The 13,572-nt window shown below is 39.8% G+C and overlaps 1 protein-coding gene across 1 annotated transcript in view; it reads right to left on the bottom strand.

Moving 5' to 3' along the window:
- ENTPD7 (ectonucleoside triphosphate diphosphohydrolase 7) overlaps nt 1–12,297 on the bottom strand; it is a 45,112-nt gene extending 32,815 nt beyond the window's left edge. The window contains exons 1-3 of the mRNA XM_011287480.3: nt 12,041–12,297; nt 11,681–11,783; nt 10,348–10,530 (exon numbers count right to left, since the gene is read on the bottom strand). Of these exons, the coding sequence (XP_011285782.1) occupies nt 10,348–10,530; nt 11,681–11,688 (191 nt within the window). The 5' untranslated portion in view covers nt 11,689–11,783; nt 12,041–12,297. The remainder of the gene's footprint in view (nt 1–10,347; nt 10,531–11,680; nt 11,784–12,040) is intronic.
- Between the last annotated feature and the right edge of the window lie 1,275 nt (nt 12,298–13,572).

The following is a 13,572-nucleotide window of genomic DNA, read 5'->3' as shown; positions in this document are numbered from 1 at the left end:
ACAACTCTAATCTGCATGCAGCTCAACTTTGCTTTCCCTTCTCTTAGAAGTCTCCATGTGTACATTGGCAGAAGAATGTCACTTGACATTTGAACATAAGGGAGTAAGAAAGGACCAGGCAGCAATTTTGCTACACTTCCCATTTGAATTTTTGCTCAATGGTTGCAGCCAGCAGGAAGTCTCCATTTTTCTCATCATGCATACAAATGAGTAACTGAAAAACAATTTTCCCCTCTTGGAAGTAATAGTATCACATCTTTCTGGAACTCTGACCTCTTCTGATCTAATCAGGCTTCTTACACTTTGCAAACACCGAAGGTCTTCCTCTGTCTAGGCTCCTGACACAGATAGATCGATGGTCCTTTCTTGCATTTGTGACTTGCAGTCCCGGCCTTAGCCATCATTATCAATTACTTGCATTGCTGGACTCTCCTGCTTTGCTGATATTACACTAGGTTAATCCTAAAGAGGACCTAAAGCCCAAAAGAAAAGTTCCAAAATCTTTTGAATCCCTAACATCTAGTTTCCCAGGAGAGATCTGATTCACTATCACACATATTTACCCCCCTACATACATACATGCATACACCCTTTCTATTTGAGAAACCTGATTTCCCTCTAATCACTGCTGAGTCAATGAAAGGAAAGTTACTCACATATACATCACCCAAAATAAAACTGAAGACAGTGGCTTTCACTGCCACTATCCTGAAAAAATTAACAGCATTAGGGCAGTAACTGACCAAACCATTACTTAGCTTACAAAATCAACACTAATTATGCCACTTCCAGAGTTCAAACAGAACTCAGCAATGCACCAAAAGTCCATTAAATGGCTCCCATCAGCATGGAGCCACCAGCTTTTTGCTGAATATCATCATAGTCTTTCAACCCCATTCAAGACTCAGAACCAAATATAACATTATAGAGAAAGCAGCTGTGTGCGACTGATGATAGTAATACATACCCAGGAATGCATCTTGTAAGGTTATTGCTTATCTCCTAACAAGATTCACCAGAGCATTAAGGAGCATTTATAATTTAAAGCTCTGCTTATAAACACTATTAACACTGTTAAAGGACAAGTGAATAAAAGAATAAATGTCAATAAATGCCAAGTAAATGCCTTCAATTTCCCCAGCAAAAGTCTCTGAATGGTTCTATTGTACATAAGAAGCCTGAACTTCATCTGCATATCCTGAAGCTTATCATTTTTTTAAACATTTATTCATTTTTGAGAGATGGAGAGAGATAGAGCATGAATCGGGGAGGGGCAGAGAAAGAGGGAGACACAGAATCTGAAGCAGGTTCCAGGCTCTGAGCTATCAGCACAGAGCCCAACGTGGGGCTCGAACCCACAGACGGCAAGATCATGACCTGAGCTGAAGTCAGAACCTTAACTGACTGAGCCACCCAGGCATTCCTGAAGCTTATCATTTTTATCCTAACCAAAAGCAATGTCTCTTTTCAACTTGCTTTAAACAGAATTGAAACTCCTAAGGAAAGTCAGTACTGAACCCACTGCTGAGGCAGAACTTTTCACTCATAGTTATACCCCGATGACAAAGGAATATAAAGGCATCATCTTTCAATAGCTACCGAAGACATTCTCTGGAACAACAGTAAACCAGACAAATAGTTCCCATCTAATGAAGACAGTAGTGGGGCTACAAAAAAAGTGAATCATACTAAACATTAAGGTTAAGAAAAAATGTATTGTAGATACAGAACATTTACATAAGGATAGTTTACCATTTGTCTTGCACTATATATATGTATACATGCTAAAAGTGCCCCGTGTACTAAAAATTATTAATAAATTTTAACAATTTACCTAGCATCCAGGGCTAAAATTTTCCAATGGAACTCTGTGATATGGAAATATTCCCTATCTCTCCAATGGGATACCCACTAGCCACCATAGGATAGCTGTGGCCAGTGCACACCTGAAATGTGACTAGTGCAAGTGAAGAACTGAATTTATTGTCTTTTAATTAATTTAAATTTAAACAGCCATTGTGGCAAGTGGCTACCCTATTGGATACCACAGTGTAAACAATAATTTTTGTTGAATAAATGAACAATGAATAAATAAATGTAAAATATGCATTAAGTCTGATGAAGTTGTTAGAGCACATCTTATAATATATGGCACATGACAGATAAACAGTTGATTAAAACATGTATCTAACAAAAATTATTCTTAAAAATAGCTTTGCTATGCATGTAGGGGTAGAGTGTATCTAGGAAACCTCTGTACTTTCGCTTAGTTTAGCTGTGAACTGAAAACTGCTCTAAAAAAGAGAGTCTATTAAAAACAAAAACAGCTCTGGATTCTACCCTTACTGACACCCACCCCATCACTCTCTAAATTTATCTTTTCTTAAATTCTAGTTCTGATACAAACTTCCTGTTTTCTCCTTCCAGAAGCAATGTTGAGTAAATGTTCATAATAAACAAACAAAAAATACCACAACTCTTTAAAATTGAAACTACTGAGGGAAAACCCTCATACAGGCTTCTAAAATCCTGGGTCATATTGCCTGGAGGTGATACGCTAGCTCCACCAATGGCTGAAAAAAATTCAAATTAAAATTTTTTTTTTCCATTACAAACTACTGACCTAATTTCATCACGTGAATTGGAACAAGTTGAAAAGCTATGACTTTGTATTACATGTAATATACAAATCACAACCATAAACATGTGTCCTAAAATTTTTGTAAGCTGTTGAACTAAAGTGTTTCCATCAATTCCTAATTATTTGCTTGATCATTTTATCATCAGCTTGTGCTCACCAGTACCTAATCAATAGCAGCAGCCAGAAAAAAAAAATTCTGGGAGGAAAATTTTAATTGGAGATAATGCTGCCCATAACCTTCAGTGTATATCTGGAAGGCAGAAGATGGAATTAGCGAACAGAAAAATCAAGTTTATTTCAAACAATAAGACTAACCCCCATGATGCAATAGGTAGTCCTAAATGCTTTTCTCTTTTAATCCAAATGACAAAACTATAAGGCAGGCGTTCGTACCTCTACTTTACACATAAAGAAAATGAGATTCCAGAATACAAGATGTGCACAAGGTCACCCAACTATTAAACGATGGGTTGTTTAGCTCTAAAATTAATCCTCTTTCCCCTACACCTCAATACTTCCTCTCCAAATAAGTATAACTGAAACTTACAGCATGGTTCCCAACTTAGGCTGCACATTGGAATCACCTTTAGAAGGGGTTCAATTATTCGCATTTTTTAAAGGTCCCCAATGATTTAGATACACAAAATTTGAAAATCACTGATTTAACACAATTATTATATTTGTAATAGAGAAGTTTTAATAAAATGTGTAGAACTGCTTAACACTATAGAAATGGTCTGCAGAAATTTTGAATTATTCAGTCAACTTTTAATAAATCTCCTTTCTCCTGCCTCACTTGTTAGGGTATTATTGACTATTGTCATCAGTGTGCCCACATCTAATGACTAGCACACCCTTCCTACTACCACCATCTAATTTGCTGTTTATCTGCTGTGTTCTGAGACAGAAGAAAACCAAGCTAATTAAAACAGTGTGTAAAATAAAAGCAAACACAGTCTATGGGAAAGCCTATCTTATCAGTAAAGAACATGAGCTTGTAGTTCATGAACTTGGTGATAACAACTTTAGTTACTCAGGGCCTCTTCTGATTAACTTCTGATTCTTAACTTTGTTCCTGATTCTACATAGTTATACATAAACTATTCTCTCATTGGGAAATAATTATTCCTTCACATCTGCCTCCCTAACTAGATTATGAACCCGATGAGTTCAGGAGCCACGTTTTATTCATCTTTGTACCTTAGCATCTACAACAGTGTCATGCACACAGCAAGCTCCCAACGAATGTTTGCTTCCAAATTCCAAAAGGGGCTGCCATGAGTGAAAGGTGATGATATATAGTAATTTGTGGCAATATGCATATAACCTTTCATTAAAGAATAAGAGCTCTAGGCTATATAGCTGCTGGTTGCTCAACCAGAGCATTATGGGTTATTAGGACTTTGGTAAAGTAACCACAGGCGTAGTCTGTGTGTCCCTTAGTTCTGCAGTTAATCTGTTGCTATTAATTCAACCTAAGTATTTATCAGATCTGGCCACTTGGAGCATAATAATAGACAGGAACTATCAGATCACTCTATCTCCCACATATCCCTCAAATGCATTTACTTCTCTCCGTTGTCGTTGCTTCCATCCAAGTTCAGGTGACCATCATCTCTGTACTGAGTATTCCTATCCATCTCCCTCCTTTCATGTTTATCCCACAATGCCACCAAAGTAAGCTTTCCTTATTTTTTAAAAATTTTTATTTATTTATTTATTTGGAGACAAAGAGTATAGCAGAGGAGGGTCAGAGAGAGAGGGAGGGAGAAGGGGGGAGAGAGAGAGAGACAGAGAACATCCTAAGCAGGCTCTGACACTGTCAGCATGAAACCCACATGGGGCTTGAACTCACTAACTGTGAGATCATGATCTGAGCCAAAATCAATAGCTGGATGCTTAACAGACTAAGCCACCCAGGTGCCCCAAAGTAAGTTTTCTTTAAAAAGCAATTCCAATCATACCACTCTTCAAAGCCTTTCAAAGCTTTCCCTCTGCCCTTAAGAAAATGTCTAAACCCCCTCAAATGACTTAATAAGCCCAGCGTGATCTACCTCTCCAGCCACATAGCTCACCACTCACTCTCTAACAGTCTTTATTGTAGCCATGTTAACCTACACAGAATTCCATAATGATACCTCACTGTCTTCCGGTGGAAAACTGTGCTCAAGTGTGTCAAGAAAATCTCAATAAGCATTTAAAACCCTCAAATTATGGATTTAGTTCTCTGAAGCTAACAGGCTTCTTAAAGCCAATTGTTGACAACTATAGTCATCTAAACAAATGTTTCTCTTCAGAAAGAAAGAACAAAAAATATAAATAAATATAAATGAATAGTGCTACTAGAGAAGGAAAGGTTGAAAACATAAACATCTTGAGAAAAGGTACCAACATCTCCATGTCCTGGTACCTATTATCACCCAGCACATAGCAGCTGCTCAATAAATGCTTGCTGAACGAATGAATGACCAAAGTGAATTGGAAATGAGAAATTCTGGGGACAGAACAACATAGAAATATTAAGGGAGTGATCACAGGTCCCAATTCTGACCAGAAAAGATAGAAGGAAAGGGCTGCTGGAGGTTTCCAGGAAGGGTCCTCTTCATTCATATACAAGAGCACAGAAGGCCTGTTTCTCTCCTGTGGGACATGAGTGAGGATGCATGTAGCCCTAGTTGCTACTGGCTGCTGTTTTGCAACAATTCAGTAAGCGGATGCTGTAGAAAACAGAGACAGAGATTCTCATCCTGACAGCCAGTGTTGAACTTATTATGGTCCTTTACACCTGGACTTCTAGTCATGTGAGCCAATAAACTATCTTATCATTTAAGTCAGTTTGACTGTCACTTATAATCCAAAGTCTCCTGATACTGTCTGAGAAGGAATACAGAGAAAATCAAGTTGATGATGAACACAACATGTCATCATTTCATTTTGTAGCCTAATCAGAAATTAACCTAAAAAAAAATAGCAAAATGAATCACTGTTATAAAGGAATATAGATCTTCAATGCAACTGGTAAGGCATTAAAACTATATCAAATAATGGGGGGCCTGGGTGACTCAGTCAGTTGGGTGTCCAACTTGAGCTCAAGTCATTATCTCACGGTTTGTGAGTTCAAGCCCCACATTGGGCTCACTGCTGTCAGTCTGTGAGCACAGAGCCCACTTTGGATCCTCTGTTCCCCTCTCTCTGCCTCTCCCTCACTGCGCTCTCCCAAAAATAAGTATTAAAAAAATATATATGTATATCAAATAATTCAGATGTATTTTCTGTAGAAAAATAAAGGTATTCATATCTCACTGAATGGAATTAACAGTAAGTTAGACTTGATAGAAGAAAATACTAATGAACTGGAAGGCACAGCAATATAAAATATCCAGAAAGAAACACAGAGAGAAAAAAGACTAAAAAAAATAAATAAATGAGCTGTGAAAAAGCTTCACATGGTTCAATATATATGTGATTGGAGACACCAAAGGAAAAGTGGAAGAGGAAAGGAAAAAATATTTGAAGAAATAATGGTCAAAATTCTTCTGCTTTTGATTAAAAAACATAAATCCATAGATCCAATTATGAGCATATCATAAGCAAAAGAACCATAAAGAAAACTACATCAAGGTATGTTACAGTCAAATTGTTTGAAACCAGTGATAAAATCTAAAAAGCAGCCTGAGGAAAGTCACTTGATATACAGAGAACAAGATTTAAAAATTATAGCAGACTTCTCCTCAGAAAGAATGTAAGTCAGAAGACAGTGTAACATTGTTTTTAAAGTAATGAAAGGGAAAAAAAAGATCAACCTAGAGTTCCATACCCAATGAATTTCTTTTAAGTTTATTTATTTATTTTGAGAGAGACCGAGAAAGAGTGCACAAATGGGAGAGGGGCAGAGAGCAAGGGAAACAGCAGATCCAAAGCAGGCTCCATGCTGACAGCAGAGATTCTGATGCAGGGCTTGAACCCACAAACTGTGAGATCATGACCTGAGCTGAAGTCAGACACTTAACCAACTGAACCACCCAGACACCCCCCAACAAATATTTTTAAAGAGAAAGCAAAATGACTTTTTTAGTCACAGAAGGTGAAAGAATTCACCAACCACAAACTCATACTACCAGACTTGTTAAAGGAAATCTATTAGACAAAATGAATATCCCACCAGGTAGAAATATGAACTATACAGAAGAATGAAAAGGCCCAGAAATGGTAAATATACTAGCCTTTTTTTTCTTATTTTTGAAATCTCTTTAAAAGACAACTGAATGTTTAAAGCAAAAAATAACAATATATGGTGGAGTTCATAACATATGTAGAAGGAAGATGCATGACAATAATAGCACAAAGGCCTAGGGGAAAAGGTAAAGAGGTACACGGGAAGAGGAATTATATTACTTGAAGATAGACTATGGTAAGTTAATGACATATATTATAAACCATAAACCCTAAAGCAACCACTAAGATAAAAACAAAAATAAAAACAAAATCCCCAGAGTTATACCTACTAAGCCAACAAGAGATAAAATGGAATATTTAAAATGTACTCAATTTATCCTTTCTTAATAAAAGCCCTCGAGAAAGTTGGGATAGAAGGAACATACTTAAACCTCATAAAAGCCATTTATGAAAAATCCTCAATGGGGAAAAACTGAGAGCTTTCCCCCTGAGATCAGGAACACGACAGGGATGTCCACTCTCACCACTGTTGTTTAACATAGAGTTGGAAGTGCTAGCATCAGCAATCAGACAACAAAAGGAAATCAAAGGCATCAAAATTGGCAAAGATGAAGCCAAGCTTTCACTTTTTGCAGATGACGTGATAATATACATGGAGAACCCGACAGACTCCACCAAAAGTCTGCTAGAACTGATACATGAATTCAGCAAAGTCTCAGGATATAAAATAAATGTACAGAAATCAGTTGCATTCTTATACACTAATAATGAAGCAACAGAAAGACAAATAAAGAAACTGATCCCATTCACAATTGCACCAAGAATCATAAAATACCTAGGAATAAATCTAACCAAAGATGTAAAAGATCTGTATGCTGAAAACTATAGAAAGCTTATGAAGGAAACTGAAGAAGATATAAAGAAATGGAAAAACATTCTGTGCTCATGGGTTGGAAGAATAAATATTGTTAAAATGTCGGGGCGCCTGGGTGGCGCAGTCGGTTAAGCGTCCGACTTCAGCCAGGTCACGATCTCGCGGTCCGTGAGTTCGAGCCCCACATCAGGCTCTGGGCTGACGGCTCAGAGCCTGGAGCCTGTTTCCAATTCTGTGTCTCCCTCTCTCTCTGCCCCTCCCCCGTTCATGCTCTGTCTCTCTCTGTCCCAAAAATAAATTAAAAAAAAAAAAAAAGTTGAAAAAAAAAATTTTTTTTAATGTCAATACTACCCAAAGCTATCTACACATTCAATGCAATCCCAATCAAAATTGCACCAGCATTCTTCTCGAAACTAGAACGAGTGATCCTAAAATTCATATGGAACCACAAAAGGCCCCGAATAGCCAAAGTAGTATTGAAGAAGAAGACCAAAGCAGGAGGCATCACAATCCCAGACTTTAACCTCTACTACAAAGCTGTAATCATCAAGACAGCATGGTATTGGCACAAAAACAGACACATAGACCAATGGAATAGAATAGCAACACCAGAACTAGACCAAAAAAGTATGGCCAATTCATCTTTGACAAAGCAGGAAAGAATATCCGATGGAAAAAAGACAGTCTCTTTAACAAATGGTGCTGGGAGAACTGGACAGCAACATGCAGAAGAATGAAACTAGACCACTTCCTTACACCATTCACAAAAGTTAACTCAAAATGGATAAAGGACCTGAATGTGAGACAGGAAACCATCAAAACCCTAGAGGAGAAAGCAGGAAAAGACCTCTCTGACCTCAGCCGCAGCAATTTCTTACTTGACACATCCCTAAAGGCAAGGGAATTAAAAGCAAAAATGAACTATTGGGACCTCATGAAGATAAAAATCTTCTGCACAGCAAAGGAAACAATCAACAAAACTAAAAGGCAACCAACGGAATAGGAAAAGATATTTGCAAATGACATATCGGGCAAAGGGCTAGTATCCAAAATCTATAAAGAGCTCACCAAAATCCACACCCGAAAAACAAATAACCCAGTGAAGAAATGGGCAGAAAACATGAATGGACACTTCTCTAAAGAAGACATCCAGATGGCCAACAGGCACATGAAAAGATGCTCAACATCGCTCCTCATCAGGTAAATACAAATCAAAACCACACTGAGATATCACCTCACGCCAGTCAGAGTGGCCAAAATGAACAAATCAGGAGACTATAGATGCTGGAGAGGATGTGGAGAAACGGGAACCCTCTTGCACTGTTGGTGGGAATGCAAACTGGTGCGGCCACTCTGGAAAACAGTGTGGAGGTTCCTCAAAAAATTGAAAATAGACCTACCCTATGACCCAGCAGTAGCACTGCTAGGAATTTACCCAAGGGATACAGGAGTATTGATGCATAGGGGCACTTGAGACCCAATGTTTATAGCAGCACTTTCAACAATAGCCAAATTGTGGAAAAAGCCTAAATGTCCATCAACTGATGAATGGATAAAGAAATTGAGGTTTATATACACAATGGAGTACTACATGGCCATGAGAAAGAATGAAATGTGGCCCTTTGTAGCAACGTGGATGGAACTGGAGTGTGATGCTAAGTGAAATAAGCCATACAGAAAAAGACAGATACCATATGTTTTCACTCTTATGTGGATCCTGAGAAACTTAACAGAAACCCATGGGGGAGGGGAAGGAAAAAAAAAATGAGGTTAGAATGGGAGAGAGCCAAAGCATAAGAAACTCTTAAAAACTGAGAACAAACTGAGGGTTGATGGGGGGGGTGGGAGGGAGGGAAGGGTAGGTGATGGGCATTGAAGAGGGCATCTTTTGGGATGAGCACTGGGTGTTGTATGGAACCAATTTGACAATAAATTTCATATATTAAAAAATAAATAAATAAAAATAAATAAATAAATAAATAAAATAAAATGTACTCAATTTAAAAGATGGGAGAGAAAGAGGGAGAGCAAAGAGCAAGATGTGACAAGCAGAAAACAAACAGCAAGGCAGATTTAAACCTAAGCATAATCAATAATCACATGAAATGCAAATGGCCTAAACACTTCAAATAAAAGGCAGACATTCAGACTGGATAAAAAGCAGTTATTTATAAAAAGACTGGATAGATATAAAATATAAAGAAATAAAGGCTAAAACTATAAGGATGGAAAAACATCTATAATGCTAACACTACTCAAAAGAAAGCTGAAGTAATTATATTAGTACCAGACTAGTAGATTTCAGGCCAAAAAATATAATCAAGGATAAAAAGAGTCATTTAATAATGATAAAGGGTCAGTTCATCAAGAATACATAACAGTCCTAAACATTTATGCATCCATTAAGTCAGTCCACCAAAACAAGAATATAGAAAGACGCCTTTCATGGTTAAAATGCAACATCAGCATTCCTGAATCAAAAGTGAACCCTGCCAAAATGGAGCTTAAGATCTTCTTTATGTAATAAGTGGCATGCAATTTTACTAATCAAAGTGCAGTATTCCCCCAAAAGGGTCAAAGGTAGTACTGTGTGAAATGTCAAAATATTTATGACTTCAATGCCAAGTCTGATCAAAGTGATCTAAGGTTGACTCACCTTTCATATTGCCTATCTCGTGGCAATGAAGCACCCCAATGTCGAAAGTCCATGATTAACATAAGTAAAAGGAGGCAGGATATGAAGAAGAGTCCTAGGAATGCCACCCTCTGGCGGGGAAATGGGTTCACTGTGGGCACAGTGAAGTACCAGGAGGCTGGGCAGAGGTAGGAAAAACTGATCCTGAAATGAGACAAACATTAGTAAGAAAAGTCTCTACATCTGAGTGCCAAAAAAAAAAACAAAAAAAGGCTTTTAAACTGTATTAAAGCCCTTCCTGATAAAGGCAAAAATTTATGCCACCACCAGTCTATAGAAGTTCTTTTAGTCTCAAATTTTAGAAAAGGACCTATATGATTCATGGTGCTTCTACTATAAATCAGAAAAGCCTTATCTTCTCTTTTCCCAATGTCTGCACTTTTGGCTATAATTCAAAGAATTACAGTTCTCATGTTTATGAAAAGATCACTAGTCTCCCTGGTCAACCTCACAACATTGAAGAATCAGAGCAACTACAACATTCCCACCAAGAATGATGTCAAAAAACTGGGTAATCTGTATATTTATTCAACTAATTAAAAAATATTTTAATAGGTAATATATGCACATGAAACAAGTTTAAAAGGATATAGGGTGAAAAATGAGTCTTTTGCCTTAAGCTAGCATTTCCTACTGAAAGGCAAGCACTGCTACCCTGTCTCTACGTATATTTCCAGGGGTATTCTATGTTTACACGAGCATAAATATATATCAGCTATGACAATATGCATGTGTGTATCTCATTCCTCTGGTTTTACACCGTACCTACTGTTCTGCATCTTTCCCCACTTACTCTATTTGACAACTGTTCCATTTGGTACATGTAGATCCACATTAATCTTTTCTGGAAGTTCCAGAGTATCACACCATATGGATATACATATTCAACTATGAATCTCACTTCCTATATTGATTCAAAAGGACCTCGGTCTACTTTCAAACAAACAAACAAAATCTTTGTTTAACCTCCTCAAAAAGCACACAGCCTCACTCAAATGGAAATCTGAAAGAACATTACATTTTAGCACTTTCCGGAGCTGAGCAAGCACTCAGTCTACCACCCTGGAGTTATGGGCTAGAAACTATGGTAGCATTTGCCTAAAAAAAAAAAAAAAAAAAAAAAAAAAAAAAAAAAAAAAAGTAACTTTGATCTTCTCCCCATCCATCCGAGGAAGCTGCAAAGTCCAGATGCAGCACTAGGGCAAACCTCACTTGTAAAAACCTCCCAGGGCCCCTCAACCTATCTGCCACCCCCAACTGAGCCCCTAGCTGAGGAGAAAATGTGCAGCCTTACCTAGCCATGGGATCCCTTCAGTGGTCTCAGTGCCTGTCACCTCCTTTTCTTTTTGCCCTGAGAAATGGGTCTCCTTGTCTCAGGCATCTCCTAAGTCTGCAGCCTGTTAAGAGTTCGTTGGGTTTCAGGCTTACCTCCAGCAGTGCCCACAGGACTAGACTTCCGAGGGAAGGCCAAGGCGCCCACCCCCCTACTCCAGATGCGTCCGCTCTTGTTCCTGGGGCCCAGCTGACTCTAAGCCGGCTCCCGGGGAGCCGGGCATTCTCGAGGAACCGGCGCTCCCCAGGTGGCGGGGATTGGAAGACCCACTCCCCCTCCCCGCTTCTCCCAGCCCCGTGGCCCTCCCGCGCTCGCACTCACGGGTCGAGAGTCCCGCAGTCTCCCCTGGCACCGTTCCGCTCGGTCCAGAGCGGTTCCCCAAGGCCTTTAGTCCAGCCGGAAAAAACCTTGGGCGGGCGGCGGCGCCACGTCCCCAAGGAAACCGCAGGGAGCCAATGACTGACAGGAGAACCGCGGAGAAGAGCCCACCCTCCACCCAGCCGGAGCAGCCTGCGAACTTGCTCCGCCAGCCCCACGTCCTTTCGCCAGAGTGGCCAATCCCCAAGAGCGTTCGGCCTCTAATCCCCGCCCCGGGATTTCGAGCGCGTCCAATCCGGAAGGGCGTCGTGCCGTAGCTCCGCCTCGATAGACCCGCGTTGGGCGCACAGGTGAGCTGTGTCGAGCGGTGGGTGGATCCTCTGCGCCAGCTGCGCTCTCGGCGGTGGTGCTGTTTCTTAGCTGGTTGCTTTCTACGTTGCCGATTCCAGAATTGTGCAGCTCCGGTGGGTGGATCTTGGAGTGGCCGCGAGAGAAGTGCATCCCTTTCCCACAACCAGTTGGATGTATTGTGTCCACCAGCCCTGATCTCCGGAATCAAACCTTCGCTATAGCCTCCTAGACTCGTGCCCTGGCCTCTTTGTCTTGTCCTGTTAGAGAAGCATAAACTGGAGACCACATCGTCTATACCGAAGCGCTTGTATCTATTCATTCAGCATTCATTGAATGTTTGTGTGCCATACATGAGCCGCTGTGCCCCTGCTCTCCCGGACCTTACAGTAATACGTAAAAAGGTAATGTTTCCTTAATGTTTTTCCTCCTTGCTTACACCAGCCGTTTCTCTCATTTCCAGGAGGGAGCCGTTTGTACAGGATAAAGTCCAAGTCCTTACAAAGGTGGCTTATACGTGGCAGTCCACGACCCTCCCATGCAGCTTCTGCTTTTCACCTCCCTTATTATACCTCAGAAACGCACATCTATCTTGGCTTCTGCTCTCTTAAGCTTTGCTCATTCGACCTCCTCCACCCTTCCATCCGCCTCGAATATCCTTCCCCCAACTTAGCCAAGCCAACGCATACTCATCCCTTACTACTCTCAATTTAAGGGTCACCTCCCCTAAAAGTTTTACTTGACCTACAACCCCGTCATATATACCTATTGTTTCTCTTGCCATATTGAATTACAATTTATGTGTCTGTCTGTTCCAATAGAATATGCTTGAAGGCAGAGACTATCTGCTTCCACAGCAATGCTGGGCACTGCCTGGCACACAACACAGCTAATATATGACAAGTAAGTGAATGACTGGAAATAAATGAAGACCACCCAAATGAGATTAAAAAGAAAAAAAGAGGCTATTTATTCTACACCTGCTATAGAAGGCAGTTAACCACCATCATTCATGTCTGGCAGAGACCCAAAGGCTGTCAGGGGAATGGGAAAGCTTAAACTGAAGAAAAAAAAAAGAAAGAAAGAAAGGTTTCATGTATGCTCTGACTTGAGAGTGTTAGCATGGGGAAGTCGGTGGTGGGCTTACTAGGAGCAGGGCTTCTTATGTGATTGTGGAGAACATATTT

This window comes from Felis catus, chromosome D2 (assembly GCF_018350175.1).
Source record: "Felis catus isolate Fca126 chromosome D2, F.catus_Fca126_mat1.0, whole genome shotgun sequence".
NCBI classification, from domain to species: domain Eukaryota; kingdom Metazoa; phylum Chordata; class Mammalia; order Carnivora; family Felidae; genus Felis; species Felis catus.
This window is presented reverse-complemented; position numbering and strand designations above follow the sequence as displayed.